Below are 13662 nucleotides of genomic sequence, written 5' to 3' on the forward strand. Positions count from 1 at the left end.
ATATGCTCCCTGGACTTTTAACGGATGACGCTGCCATGGAAGGATTAGTTTTGAGTTTTATTTGTGCAGAGGGCTTTTATCGCTTGATCTGAGGGTTTCTCTTTCTTTTGTGTTGAATCTGGCCTTTGGCCTACAGTTTTAGATTGGGCTTTTTAGTGTGTCTCTTGGTGGCTTTTCCTTTTTTTGTTTCCGTGGTTGACCAACCACTGTAACACTCTATGTGTTTTTAATTCCTCTTTTCTGGTCTTTGTCTATGTCTTTCTTGTTCTGTCTCATTCCTTGTCATCTCTGTAGCTTGTTTTTGTTCCTTGTGAGTGTTTCATGATTGTGGAAAAAGGGACCGATGGCCTTTCTAGTCTCGTCCCTTTAACTGCCCCAAACCAACCAACCAAACTGTCCACAGTTGGCATCCATATAGCAGCTCCACCAGGCTCTTGGCCCTTCATGGAGTGAAATGGTATGAACTCAGAAAAACATTCTAAAAAAAACTGTGGGAGATCTGCAAAATACATGCTTTCACATCTGAGTTTTAAACATCCAAACCATGTATTCTGCTTCACTATTATATTAAGAATGAAACAGGGCAGCTTCGAGGTTGGGTTGAAATAGTGGAGCTGTGAGATAGCGTGACATCCATTTCAACAACCCGATGATGGTGGCTACTGCAGCATGTGACAGGCAGGCAACAGTGAGTAGCATAATAAGAAGATGCAAATTCTCGAGTAACGAACTGTAAGCCGTTGTTGATAACCACCGTATACAGAAGTTCCTCTATTGCAAAAATCTTAGATGGGGCCGAAATAGTTGCTGCCACGGATGTGGTGTACAGCGCGCCATATAGGGAAACTTGGAAAAGGTGCCCACTACAATGAGCCGATACTGATTTAGGAAGGGCTCAGCAAAATCGTCATGTAAACACTCTCATGGGTGCTGTGGCGTCAGCCCAGCAGAAAAAGGCGACCGTGGGGCTGCCTCTTGCTGAACAGTGAGTGCAAGTGAAGATAAGCCGTGTAATGTCCCCGTCTATGCCCAGACAATGCTCATGCCAGTGGGACAAAGCTTTGGTGCGAGATGTCCCTCAGTGACCTACATGCAGAAGCCACAGTACATTATGGTGTAAGGAAGCAGGAATCACAGCCCGAGTGCAGCAGCCTCCATAGCTAACAAAAGAACTATGTCAGACAGTGCTGGAGGGAGAAGTAATTATGCAAGGGATCTGAGGCATAACCTGGGTGTTTTTCCGATCACCTGTGCTGCACAAAAGACAGGACCCAACTAAGTACAGAATCCATGGCAACAGCCGATGTTATCATAGCACTAGCAATGGGAAGATTGTTGAATACATCCTGGTTCTCTATATCTAAACTGACGCAAAGCAACCCGTCCTAATCAAACATCGGGTCCGGCCTGATCAGAATGTGAAATAAGGCATCACCCTTGTCATATTGCGCCATCGGTTGGTAAAGGAGCTGATAAGGAAAACGGTAGAGGAAAAGAGTCCACCGCTGGAAACGATGCACTGCCTTGTCCAGCACAAAAGCTGAAGAGTTAAAAAGAGCAACCAATGGCTTGTGATCTGTGATTAAATGGAACTTAGAATCAATCAGAAAGGTGTGAAATTTCTTGAGGATGAACACAATTGCTGAAGCCTCCTTTTCCATCTGAGAATACCATTACTGAGTGGGAGTTAAAGTCGTAGAAGCGTAAACAGTGAGTCGTTCAGACTCGTCCTTGTATTTGTGAACGAATACTGCGCCAAGACCATGCTGAGAGGCATCCGTAGCCAACAGGGGATGCTGGCCCGGCTGAAAAGTGGCCAGGCATGGGACAGATTGAACTTAGGTGTAAGCAAAACAAATGCTAAGTCTCAAGTGGCTGAGCAATGACAGATTTGTCCGGTAAAAACTTACGTTAGTACGCAACTTTCCTTAGAAACATCTGCTGTTCCTTAACGGAAGTTGGCTGCCTCAAAGCCGCAATTGTGTTAACACAGTGACGCAACAGTTTCATCCCTGGTTGCTTGACCACTGTGTGAGAAATCTCAAAACACCTAGATACTCAGTTGACAGATAAAAAAATTGTGATTTGGCAAGATTGCCCTTGAGACCCACAGACTGCGAAACAGAAAACAATGATCGGAGGTTGCTGAGGTGGTTTTCAATGGAAAACCCAAAACAGTATCATCGAGGTAATTGATGCGGCTGGTTACAGAGGCTGTCAGCTCTTCTAAAAAACACTGAAAAATTGCAGGTGCCCTAGTGGCGCCAAAAGGCAAGTGTTGGTATTGGTGTGGGCCGAAAATCGTATTGACCATGACAAGGCGCCTAGTGGCCTCATCCGAGAGGAGTTGGAGGTACACTTCTGACAAATCAGTTTTGGAAACGTAGTGGCCGCCTGACAATTTTGTGAGCAACTCATCAGGACAGGGCAAAGGGTATGTATCCTTCATGGAATGTGCATTAACCTGGGCACTGAAGTTGCTGCAGAGGGGTAGCTTACCCATCAGCTTCTTAACAATGGCCTGTGGTATAGCCCATTCACTGGAAGAAACAGCCCAAATGACATTGAGCAACGTCAAATGGTCTAATTTGGCTTTGACAGTCATGAAAAGCGACTGGCACCTGTTGCACCAAAAAAAAAAAATTAACGCAATCCAACTCTTTCATGGTAATGTGGGCTTGAAACCTGGCAGCACAACCTAGCCCAGGGGAAAACAGAGACGAAAACTCAGAGCATGGGGATTCCAGTTGATGATACGGAACTTGATCTGACACTATATTTACCTCATTGGCAATGAAGTAATGGAAAGCTTTAAATGCATCTAATCTGACTAGATCCATGGAAGGAATGATTGACAACAAGGAAAATGAGAGGGGAACAACAGATATGTAAGACACAGGAACGAAGAAACTGACCTTGGATCAGAATCTGCTGTTTATTGTAGGTTACCAATGTCCATGAAATTTGCGCGGGGGGGGGGGGGGGGGGGGGGAGTCCAAGTCCACGCAAGTCAATAAACAATTTTTTTGGGGAATAGTCTTCATAGAGATATAGTTTGTGTCTATCGGTACTGCTGTGTCTGCCACATTTGAAGTGGAGTTACACACTTGTTGCAAACTGCAAAGCAGTACAAGCAGGACGGAAGGGGGATACATGGCCACAGCTGTGACACAGCTGCTGCTGTTGTGGCCGTAATCGACACTGTCCCGTGCAACGCTAAATTGAATATTGTACTGCTGCAACAGCTCCTGCGCCTGTGACACTAAAGAGGACTTTACTATATGGAGCACGTCCCTTAAGCATCGGATTCTCACATTGAAGTATTTTTTTGCGGAATTTCCGATCTGGAGCCAGTTGAATAATATCATACACCCTGTGATAAGCGTAGAATTTGTGATGGATGCTAATGAAAAATTTACGACAACTCAACTTCCGTAATTCTGCATTCCAGATTGGTGTGGGCATTCCTGGCAACGGTAAAATTATGCACACATCACAATGAAATGCAGTCTGTCATAGTAATAGTTTGAGAGGAGCTTGCAAATGTCATCAAAGCTGGCCGTTTCTTGCAAAGACACAAGTTGGCAAAACAACAGATACATGCACAACAAAAGCCAGGAAAGAAAGCCCTACACATATTTGAATCACCCACATGAAAAACCTGAAATCGTTGGAGTGACCATGTCTCATAGGAGTCCCACTCTTCAGCTAATTCATCATACGCCGAAAGGTCAACAGTTGCACTGGTGGGAAAGTAACCTGCGACAAACACGTGGGTGCTACTTGATTGAGAGTGGTGGCAAGAGGCTGGTGCTGTTTCACGAAAGATGGCTGCTGGGCAATGAGACGGAGTATTTCTTCTATCAAGTGTTTGTCAGGTGACTTAGCACTGACATTAACACACAGGGAAAACGTAACTCCAACTCGTCGCCAAGTTTATCATAGCAATAACAGATACAGTGTATGGAACATAGTACTTTATAGAGCAACACATAAGATACAGGTTGTGCATAATACTGAACACATTGATTGGAGAACAGTGATGCAGCATAAAGAATAGCCCGAGCACTTGTTTGCAATTACTTAAATAATGCTCTTTCTTTGGCAGCTCACTGGAGCGCACCAAAGGGCCGGCACAGTTACTCTTTCACCTCCTGTGTTGGTGTGGCTGTTAAGAAACTCAATAACATGTTTCTAACTTCTTTAAAGAACATCAGAAGTCCATTCATATTAATCAGTTATATGTTAACATCAAACAGGTCCATCATTGAACTTGAGAGATCATTACCAATCATAATGTCCCATTATGGAGTCTTAAGATGGGATGAATATTTTTAAAAAGATCATCTGTCTCTTAACACTTTGTAACAACCGTTATCAAATTTATGTAAATCTTATTAGGATTTCTGTGCCTCTTCAAACTATGTCACTGATTCCAGGAGCTTATATATTTGTGTCCAAGCAGGTATATCCTCATACAAAGTTGCTGCAAACGAGGTCCCATCTTGAAAACGGGTGTCGGGTTCGTCCTTCAGCATGACTTGGCACACAGATACAAAATAATGCTCCCACTGTGCACTTACCTATGATACTTTACTTCATAGTTTTCAATTGCATGTATCATTTGTAAGTAAGAAGAAGTAGGAATAAGTATCGCACCTCTAGAGAGGTATTTATTGCCACATATCCACGGACTTGTACAAATGATCTTGGTTTAAGCATAGCTACTTGTCGTGCTTCATATGTAAAGTTTGTATCATTTTGAAGTCCTTTTCTACTAGTAATAAACTTTTGTGATGCATCTGTTTAATTGCAACTCTTTATAAAGCTAGTAACAATTATCATATTGGGAAAATTAATGTGCTTTCCATGTACACATTTCAGTGTTTCGTCTTGACCAACATCACAAATGTAACTATAACTGTGTTATAATGGTTGTGGTGGTGGTGGTGGTGGTGGTGGTGGTGGTCTTCAGTCCAGAGGCTGGTTTGATACAGCCTCCATGCTGCTCTATCCTGCACAAGCTTCTTCGTCTCCAAATAACTACTGCAACCTGCATCCTTCTGAATCTGCTTAGTGTATTCATCTCTTGGTCTCCCTCTTTTTACCCTCCACATTTCCCTCCAATACTAAATTGGTGATCCCTTGATGTCTCAGAACATGTTTTATCAACTGATCCCTTCTTCTAGTCAGGTTGTGCCACAAATTCGTCTTCTCCCCAATTCTATTCAGTACCTCCTCATTAGTTACGTGATCTACCCATCTAATCTTCAGCATTCTTCTGTAGCACCACATTTCGAAAGCTTCTATTCTCTTCTTGTCTAAACTGTTTATCGTCCATGTTTCACTTCCATACATGGCTATACTCCATACAAATACTTCCAGAAAAGACTTGCTGACACTTAAATGTATTCCCAATGTTAACAAATTTCTCTTCTTCAGAAATGCTTTCCTTGCCATTGCCAGTCTACATTTTATATCCTCTCTACTTCGACCATCATCAGTTATTTTGCTCCCCAAATAGCAAAACTCCTTTACTACTTTAAGTGTCTCATTTCCTAATCTAATTCCCTCAGCATCGCCTGATTTAAATCGACTACATTCCATTATCGTCGTTTTGCTTTTGTTGATGTTCATATTATATCCTCCTTTCAAGACACTGTCCATTCATTCAGCTGCTCTTTCAGGTCCTTTGCTCTGACTGACAGAATTACATTGTCATCGGTGAACCTCAAAGTTTTTATTTCTTCTCCATGGATTCTATTTCCTACTCCAAATTTTTCTTTTGTTTCCTTTACTGCTTTCTCAATTTACAGATTGAATAACATTGGGGATAGGCTGCAACCCTGTCTCACTCCCTTCCCAACCACTGCATCCCTTTCATGCCCCTCGACTCTCATAACTGCCATCTGGTTTCTGTGCAAATTGTAAATAGCCTTTCACTCCCTGTATTTGACCCCTGCCACCTTCAGAATTTGAAAGAGAGTATTCCAGTCAACATTGTCAAAAGCCTTCTCTAAGTCTATAAATGCTAGAAACATAGGTTTGCCTTTCCTTAATGTATCTTTTAAGGTAAGTCATAGGTTCAGTATCACCTCACTTGTTCCACCATTTCTAAGGAATCCAAACTGATTCTCCCCAAGGTCGGCTTCTACCAGTTTTTCCATTCGTCCGTAAAGAATTCATGTTAGTATTTTGCAGCTGTGACTTATTTAACTGATAGTTAGGTAATTTTCAAACCTGGCAGCACCTGCTTTATTTGGGATTGGAATTATTACTTTCTTCTTGAAGTCTGAGGGTACTTCGCCTGTCTCATACATCTTGCTCACCAGATGGTAGAGTTTTGTCAGAACTGGCTCTCCCAAGGCTATCAATAGTTCAAGTGGAATGTTGTCTACTCCCGGGGCCTTATTTTGACTTAAGTCTTTCACAGCTCTGTCAAATTCTTCATGCAGTATCATATCTCTCATTTCATCTTCATCTCTGTCCTCTTCCATTTCCATAATATCACCCTCAAGTACATCACCCTTGTATAGACCCTCTACATACTCCTTCCACCTTTCTGCTTTCCCTTCTTTGCTTAGAACTGGTTTTCCATCTGAGCTCTTGATATTCATACAAGTGGTTCTCTTTTCTCCAAAGGTCTCTTTAATTTCCTGTTGATGAGGGCCCATACTCCAAGGAGCGCAGGGAACGATGCGGGAGACCCGCAGCGCTGACTAGGCAAGGTCCTAGCGAAGGTGGTTTGCCATTGCCTTCCTCCAAAATTTCCTGTTGGCAGTATCTATCTTATCCCTAGTGATATATGCCTCTACATCCTTACATTTGTCCTCTAGCCATCCCTGCTTAGCCATTTTGCACTTTCCGTTTATCTCATTTTTGAGATGTTTGTATTCCTTTTTGCCTACTTCATTTATTGAATTTTTATATTTTCTCCTTTCATCAATTAAATTCAATATCTCATGTGTCACCCAAGGATTTCTATTAGTCCTCGTCTTTTTATCTACTTGACCTTCTGCTGCCTTTACTATTTCATCTCTCAAATCTACCCATTCTTCTTCTGCTGTATTTCTTTCCCCCGTTCTTGTCAATTGTTCCCTAATGCTCTCCCTCAAACTCTCTATAACCTCTGGTTCTTTCAGTTTATCCAGATCCCATCTCCTTAAATTCCCACCTTTTTGCAGTTTCTTCAGTTTTAATCTACAGTTCATAAGCAATAGATTGTGGTCATAGTCCACATCTGACAGAACACCACTTCAGGAATGTTGGGAAGAATCTTTGGTAGCATGCCCCTCATTACAGGGCAGCATGATAGATTATGAAAGCCTTGACGAAGGATATTGTTCAGTTGTTCCAGTCCAGGGTGGTACTGGATGACGAAGGGGCACTCTTTTGTAGCTGGCCCTTGCAGGGTGGTGGGAGGATTGACAGTGTATGAGGAAATGGTGTGGGAAATCTGTTTGCTGACTAGGTCTGCGGGTAGTACCTGTCTATGAAGGCCATCGAGAGACCCTCGGCATACTGCGAGAAGGATTTCATGTCACTGCACATATGCTGCCCTACGTGGCCAAAATTTCATGCGAGTACTATGAATAAGCCCAGAAAATGCCTGACAAGGAGACATCACCAACTTGGCCTCATATTTTAAGCAGGGAAAAAGCATGCTAAGATATCAACCCCAGCAATCAGCTCCATGTGAAAACTGGACTACAGTTCTAATAGTATGCAGTTGTGACCTTCTGAACATACATATTTTAAACTTTTGTGCACACTGGCTGTTTGTCACTTGTGCCATCCCACTGCAGCCACTTAATGCCCGAACACGAAGTACAATACAATGGAGTGAGTAAGAGATTTGTGGATTACTATTTTGGTATTGGTAATATGCTTTGTTCTTTGGGTCAAAGTGCACAATCTCTAACCTGAAGCAGGTGCCAGACATTTCTTTGCTGCGAACATTTTTAAGTTACGATTTGCTGCTTCAGCACAAATGAATGAAAAAAATGAGTGTGTCACTGAAGAAATAGCATAGCATTATTTAATTATCAACATCGCTGTTCTGCATTATTGTTTTTGAAGTTTCTAGTTGGCACTGTTAAAGTAAAATACATTTGCAGGAGGTGTGCTATTCATCCTCATGAATGATACAATTAACTTGTTAATTGAAAATCATAAACTTCATTTTGTAATAATTCTTCATCTGCTTAGGTTTATTCATTTTGATTTCGAGCATATATATATATAAACACAAAGATGATGAGACTTACCAAACAAAAGCGCTGGCAGGTCGATAGACACACAAACAAACACAAACATACACACAAAATTCTAGCTTTCGCAACCAACGGCTGCTTCGTCAGGAAAGAGGGAAGGAGAGCATCCTTTCGTCTTTCCCTTTCCTTCCCTCTTTCCTGACGAAGCAGCCGTTGGTTGCGAAAGCTAGAATTTTTTTGTTTTTAGATATATTTTTCCTACATGGAATGTTTCCCTCTATATATAAAATAGAGGGAAACATTCCACGTGGGAAAAATAATCCTTTCGTCTTTCCCTCTCCTTCCCTCTTTCCTGACGAGGCAACCGTTGGTTGCGAAAGCTAGAATTTTGTGTGTATGTTTGTGTTTGTTTGTCTGTCTATCGACCTGCCAGCGCTTTTATATATATATCTGCAGAATGTCAATAAGAGAATACTGTTAAAATAATATTGCACGTGTACTTACATGATGTTGTCATATGACTTATTGATATTACTTACTACTTTTTGCACAAAATAACGTGTTCTTGAACAAAATATCAAAAGCTGTTGACAGATGTATCCACCTTTCCCTCACTTGCCTTCAACAAAACATTCAGTGTGTGCAGAAGTTAAAAAACTGTACTGTCAGAAAGTTATAACTGGCAGAATTATGGCCCAAATTTTCACTCAGGAATGATTGTTTGTCCCAATACCTTTCTCCTTAAAATATGAGGCCAAGTTGATGTTTCCTTGTAAGAAGAAATTAAATGACAAAGGGTATTTTTTCACATGGTGTAATGCTTTTGATGTTTGCTGCATATTCAGATTTGATTGAAATAAATTAGGCAGAACCACTATTGATGAAATTTCGCAGATTATCAGCTGAGTTGTGGCGTCAGGTTGTCACAACATTTTGATGAGTTTCCTACTTGTCATCCTCAGGCAAAGTGTTGGGTTCATGTCTCCAAGGGCCCAATAGGTGGGCCCATCGTGTGCCTCCAGAAGAGATGTAGAGGCCAGTGTTTTTTTGGGGGGGGAGGGGGGCGGGGCGGGGGTGGACTGCTGAACAGCTTCAATGACATCTCTCACTTCATATGGGTACTGATAGAAGATTCCAGGGTACTACTATAGAGTCACTTCAACAACAATACTATTTCAACACACTTTCACCACCTGCTTCCAAAGCAGTAGGAAGTTCTATAAACAGAAAGATGGAGTCGTCGTGGTATCCCCTCTAGTGCCAGGTGTCACTAACCTATGAATGGAAGGCGTGTATAGTTCCGCTGTATAGTGAAGGAAACATACAAAAATCGCTACGACACCTTAACAACATACATGACAGTGTCAAGTTCACCATGGAGGTGGAAGAAATCGGGACATTCTGATAATGAAAACCCTGATTGCATGCTGTGGAACACTCCTTCTGCAGGAAGAAGACACACCTGTACATAAATGCCAATAGCTGCCACCATCCACTGCAATGTAAATCTGTGCTCAGCATCCAGGTGCAAAGATTGTGAGCCACATACAATAAGGAAAGTCTGTCTACTAAGTTACAGCATCTGCATGAAACTTTTTGCAAGAATATCTACTCAGAGACAAATAAAATGAATGGTGTACCCAAGCCAGAAGAAGAAAGAAATTGATTCAGAAGAAGAATCCAAGGATATAGCTTCCCTTCCATGTGCAGTGCTGCCCACTAAATAACAGAGAGGGAAAAAAACATAAAAAATCACTTTTCACTCAGTGGGTGAAATCAAGAACAAGCTTGTGTTACTGGAAGGCCAACTAGGGCTTTGGATTGCTGGTATCTCTATAGCATTGCTTGTAAGTGTGGTATGTAGTACATCGCATCTCACAGTGCTGTTCGAAGCATGTGAGGAACTTTTGCCTTGGCCAGCTGAGGTCCACATGGGATGTGACATTAGCTAAAATGCAGAGTAGACATGCATTTCTACTGTAACACGAGGCCTGCATACCCCTCCAGTCTGATGAGCACTCCACTCTCTCCCCACCCCATCCTGCAGTACCACTGACCATGACATCTCTTCCAGATTCATGCGATTAGCCCACATGTTGAGAGTATACTGTCAAGCAGTTATAAAGGAATGAACTGGACCTGAAGCTGACACTTCGTCTGAAGGTTACCATGAGGAAACTTATCAAAACATTGAAACACCATGACACCAAAACTCAGCTGATAACCCAAGATGATTTCATCAATTAAATCCAACGAGAAAGCATCCATCGTCATATAACTATGTTTGTTTGACTAGTAAAAGCAAAAAAATGCATAACCTCATTTAAAATCAATATGCTGTGAATATTTTGGAACATTTGGACTGTTTCTCGTTACATTTTTATATTCTTCATGGTCAGACCTTTGTCATTTAACAAACATAGAAGTTCCATCGTGTTCTGGATCCATCAAATCCAGCTTCTGTACTGGGCAAGGCTGTGAAATGGTTGAGGCACTGGCCTCTCATGTGAAAGAGTTCAAACAATAATCCAGACATCATTATTTAAATTTTCCTTAGTTCCCTTATATCATTTCAAGCGAAAGTCAGGATTGTTCCTTCAATGCTACCAAACCAATTTCCTGCAGTTCACTTCCCACCCCATCTTGTGCTCTATTCTTAACATTGAAAGAACTTAGACTTGCTTCATTCTTCCAGCATTCTGTAATTATATGTTTGTGCTCATTATGTTACAATGCTAGTTCTCCATACTATCTCTTTATCTTCTGCAACACTATTTGTTATAATTGTTGATGTTTTATATCTGCCTTCACTTATAGTTCACAAAGGAATATTGTGGATTATTCAAAGACTCTGGAGTTATGCCTAAGAAGACATTAGGACGGTTCATGGTGTCACCAGAAGCAGTAATTCAGCCTGGAACTCCGTTATATGCATCCCATTTCCGAGTTGGGGATGTTGTAGATGTTCGTGGTAAAACGTAAGTACTGTGGTATTAGAGTTCTGTCATTAATGTATATGGTCCAGTAATTTCATAAATTGTACAATTTTCTAGCATTGATCGAGACTTTCAAGGTGTGGTTAAACGCTGGGGGTTCAAAGGTGGCCCAGCCTCTCATGGTGTCACCAAAACACATCGGCGTCCTGGTAATATTGGCGGTGGTGGAGAGAAAGGAAGAGTTTGGCCAGGCACAAAAATGCCAGGCCATATGGGTAACCGCTACAGAATATTAAGAGGCCTTAAGGTAGGTAATAAATCCAAAACCATAATAAAAACATAAACAGTGATAAGACACTATACACTCATGAGCAGCGGTATTAGAGACATCTACCTAGCAATTTGTAGCACCCCTGTTTATAGTGGCACAATGTAGCATTGACTCCATGAGACACAGAAGTTTTGGGGAGCCATTCCGACCCGTGATCACTTGACTGTTGTGCGTAACTCAGAGATCCAAAGCATGACCATCTCATTTGATCTACATTTACATCTGCATGACTACTGTACTGTCCACACTTTTTTAAGTGCTTGACAAAGGGTTTGTAGAACCACTCTCAAAATGTTTCTCAAATGTTCCACTCTTAGATAAAATATGGGGAAAGTGAACTTCTAAATCTTTCTGTGCAAGCTTTGATTCCTTTCATTTTTTATCACGTCATTCCTACCCATGTAGGTGGGAGTTGGCAAAATATTTCTGCATTTGGAGGAGAAAGTTAGTGATTTAAATTTTGTGAAAAGACATCACAGCAACGAAAAATGCCTTTGTTTTTTGGAAAAATACTTATTCTTCACAGCTAATGAAATATACATACATCTGCTCAACTACAGTGTTCCACCTTACGATATTGAGCCAGAACTGCAGCTAGACTGGGGTAAGGGGTTGTTATGAGTGGATTAGGCAAGCAGCCAGGAGTGGGAGGAGGGTTGGGGAAGAATTGCTGATGGCTTGGAGAGAGAGGCAGAAGGCACACAGGATAGGAATTTGCCACCGGAGAGTTGCTTGTGTCTGTAGGCAAGGGGAGCTATGTACAGTACACAGTGAGGTGGAGAAGTGAATTGAGAGGGGTAAATAGAACGTAGAGGACATAGACTGCAGAGAGGAGGGTGTGAGTGAAGTAAGGGGGGATGGGGCAGGGGTGGAAATGGGGTTGGTGCCAGGGCTAGCGGGGATGGAATCTACATCTACATATACGTAAATATTCCACAAGCCACTGTATGGTGCATGGCAAAGGGTACCACTACTGGTTATTTCCTTACCTGTTTGACTCCCAAGTAGAGTGAGAGAAAAATGGCTGTCTGTCGCCTCCATACAAGCCCTAGCAGGGTGTATACGACCCAGGAGATCCGGGAAACTCCCGGGAATTTTTTCATCCGGGAGAAAACCGGGAAAAACCCGGGAATTGTTTAGAATTCTGGGAATTTTTCATTGTTTTAGTTTTCAGTTAAATTTTTGTGATTTTGATTGGTAAGAACCGATACTCTAACAAAGGATATTACTGTATCCCGCTACTGCAGAATAATACTGCAGCCACAAAACATGAACAACAAAAAACGAAAATAAAACATAAGTTGCAAAGGAAATGCGCCACATACAACAACAAAACACAGTGCTCATACAAGCATCTGCCAACAGCAAAGTTTGTCAAAAGCTGTAGGAAGACTGTGCATTACTTCATAACAACAAATTGTCTCCGATGAGCATGACGTGACAACTGTTTAAATTAGATTCGTTTGAGCAGTTACGGGCGGGCTCTTGCGCATGCACAGTTGAGTCGCGTGTTAGTAGTACCTTCTCCCACTTCTGGTTACAGAAGTGTGGCTGGGAGCCACTGTCTTAATATTGCCCCGTTTCGGAAATATGGTAGATCCGGGGCTGATGCACAGAGCAGTCTTAGTTTTGGTGGGGAGGTGGGACGTCCCCACGTGACCTGTGTTTACGTTAAGTGATTTTGTTGTTTCCTCTTCTCACGTTAAATGAAAACGAAACGGATTTTTGTGACCGGGAGCTAGCAAATGAATTAAAATACGTTCGCGTAATTACGGAAGCCTAAAATACGTTATTAGTTTCAGATTTTATTTCCACCTTTCTGACAGTCAAGCATTAATCGCCTTGCAGAGCACTGAAGTTATTTTTGAAGGTTTGCTACAGAGATTTGGCGTTTATTAGTCTTTTCTGATGAGGCAGTCAATTAATTTGAAACGAAGTGTTTAGTTTCACACTACTGGGTAGTTTCAACTGTTCGCTGTATTTCAACTACACTTATGGCATTATGCCATAATAAAGAACTAAACATGAGATAATACAATACTGGTACTCCAAGAAAATTTGCATACGACTGTGCATTTTAAGCTGAATTATGCGTTTTAGTATGGTTCACGAAACTCTGACGCTCTTGAAGTATCCTCTGATGTTTTGTTTCTTTTATGACATAATGTAAGATCTTTTCATT

General features: G+C 41.6%; 1 protein-coding gene across 1 annotated transcript in view; it reads left to right on the plus strand.

Moving 5' to 3' along the window:
• Positions 1-13662, plus strand: part of LOC126191581 (39S ribosomal protein L3, mitochondrial) — a 78632-nt gene that overhangs the window by 34363 nt on the left and 30607 nt on the right. The window contains exons 5-6 of the mRNA XM_049932514.1: positions 11031-11191; positions 11267-11456. Of these exons, the coding sequence (XP_049788471.1) occupies positions 11031-11191; positions 11267-11456 (351 nt within the window). The remainder of the gene's footprint in view (positions 1-11030; positions 11192-11266; positions 11457-13662) is intronic.

This window comes from Schistocerca cancellata, chromosome 6 (genome assembly GCF_023864275.1).
Source record: "Schistocerca cancellata isolate TAMUIC-IGC-003103 chromosome 6, iqSchCanc2.1, whole genome shotgun sequence".
In the NCBI taxonomy this organism is placed as follows: Eukaryota; Metazoa; Arthropoda; class Insecta; order Orthoptera; family Acrididae; genus Schistocerca; species Schistocerca cancellata.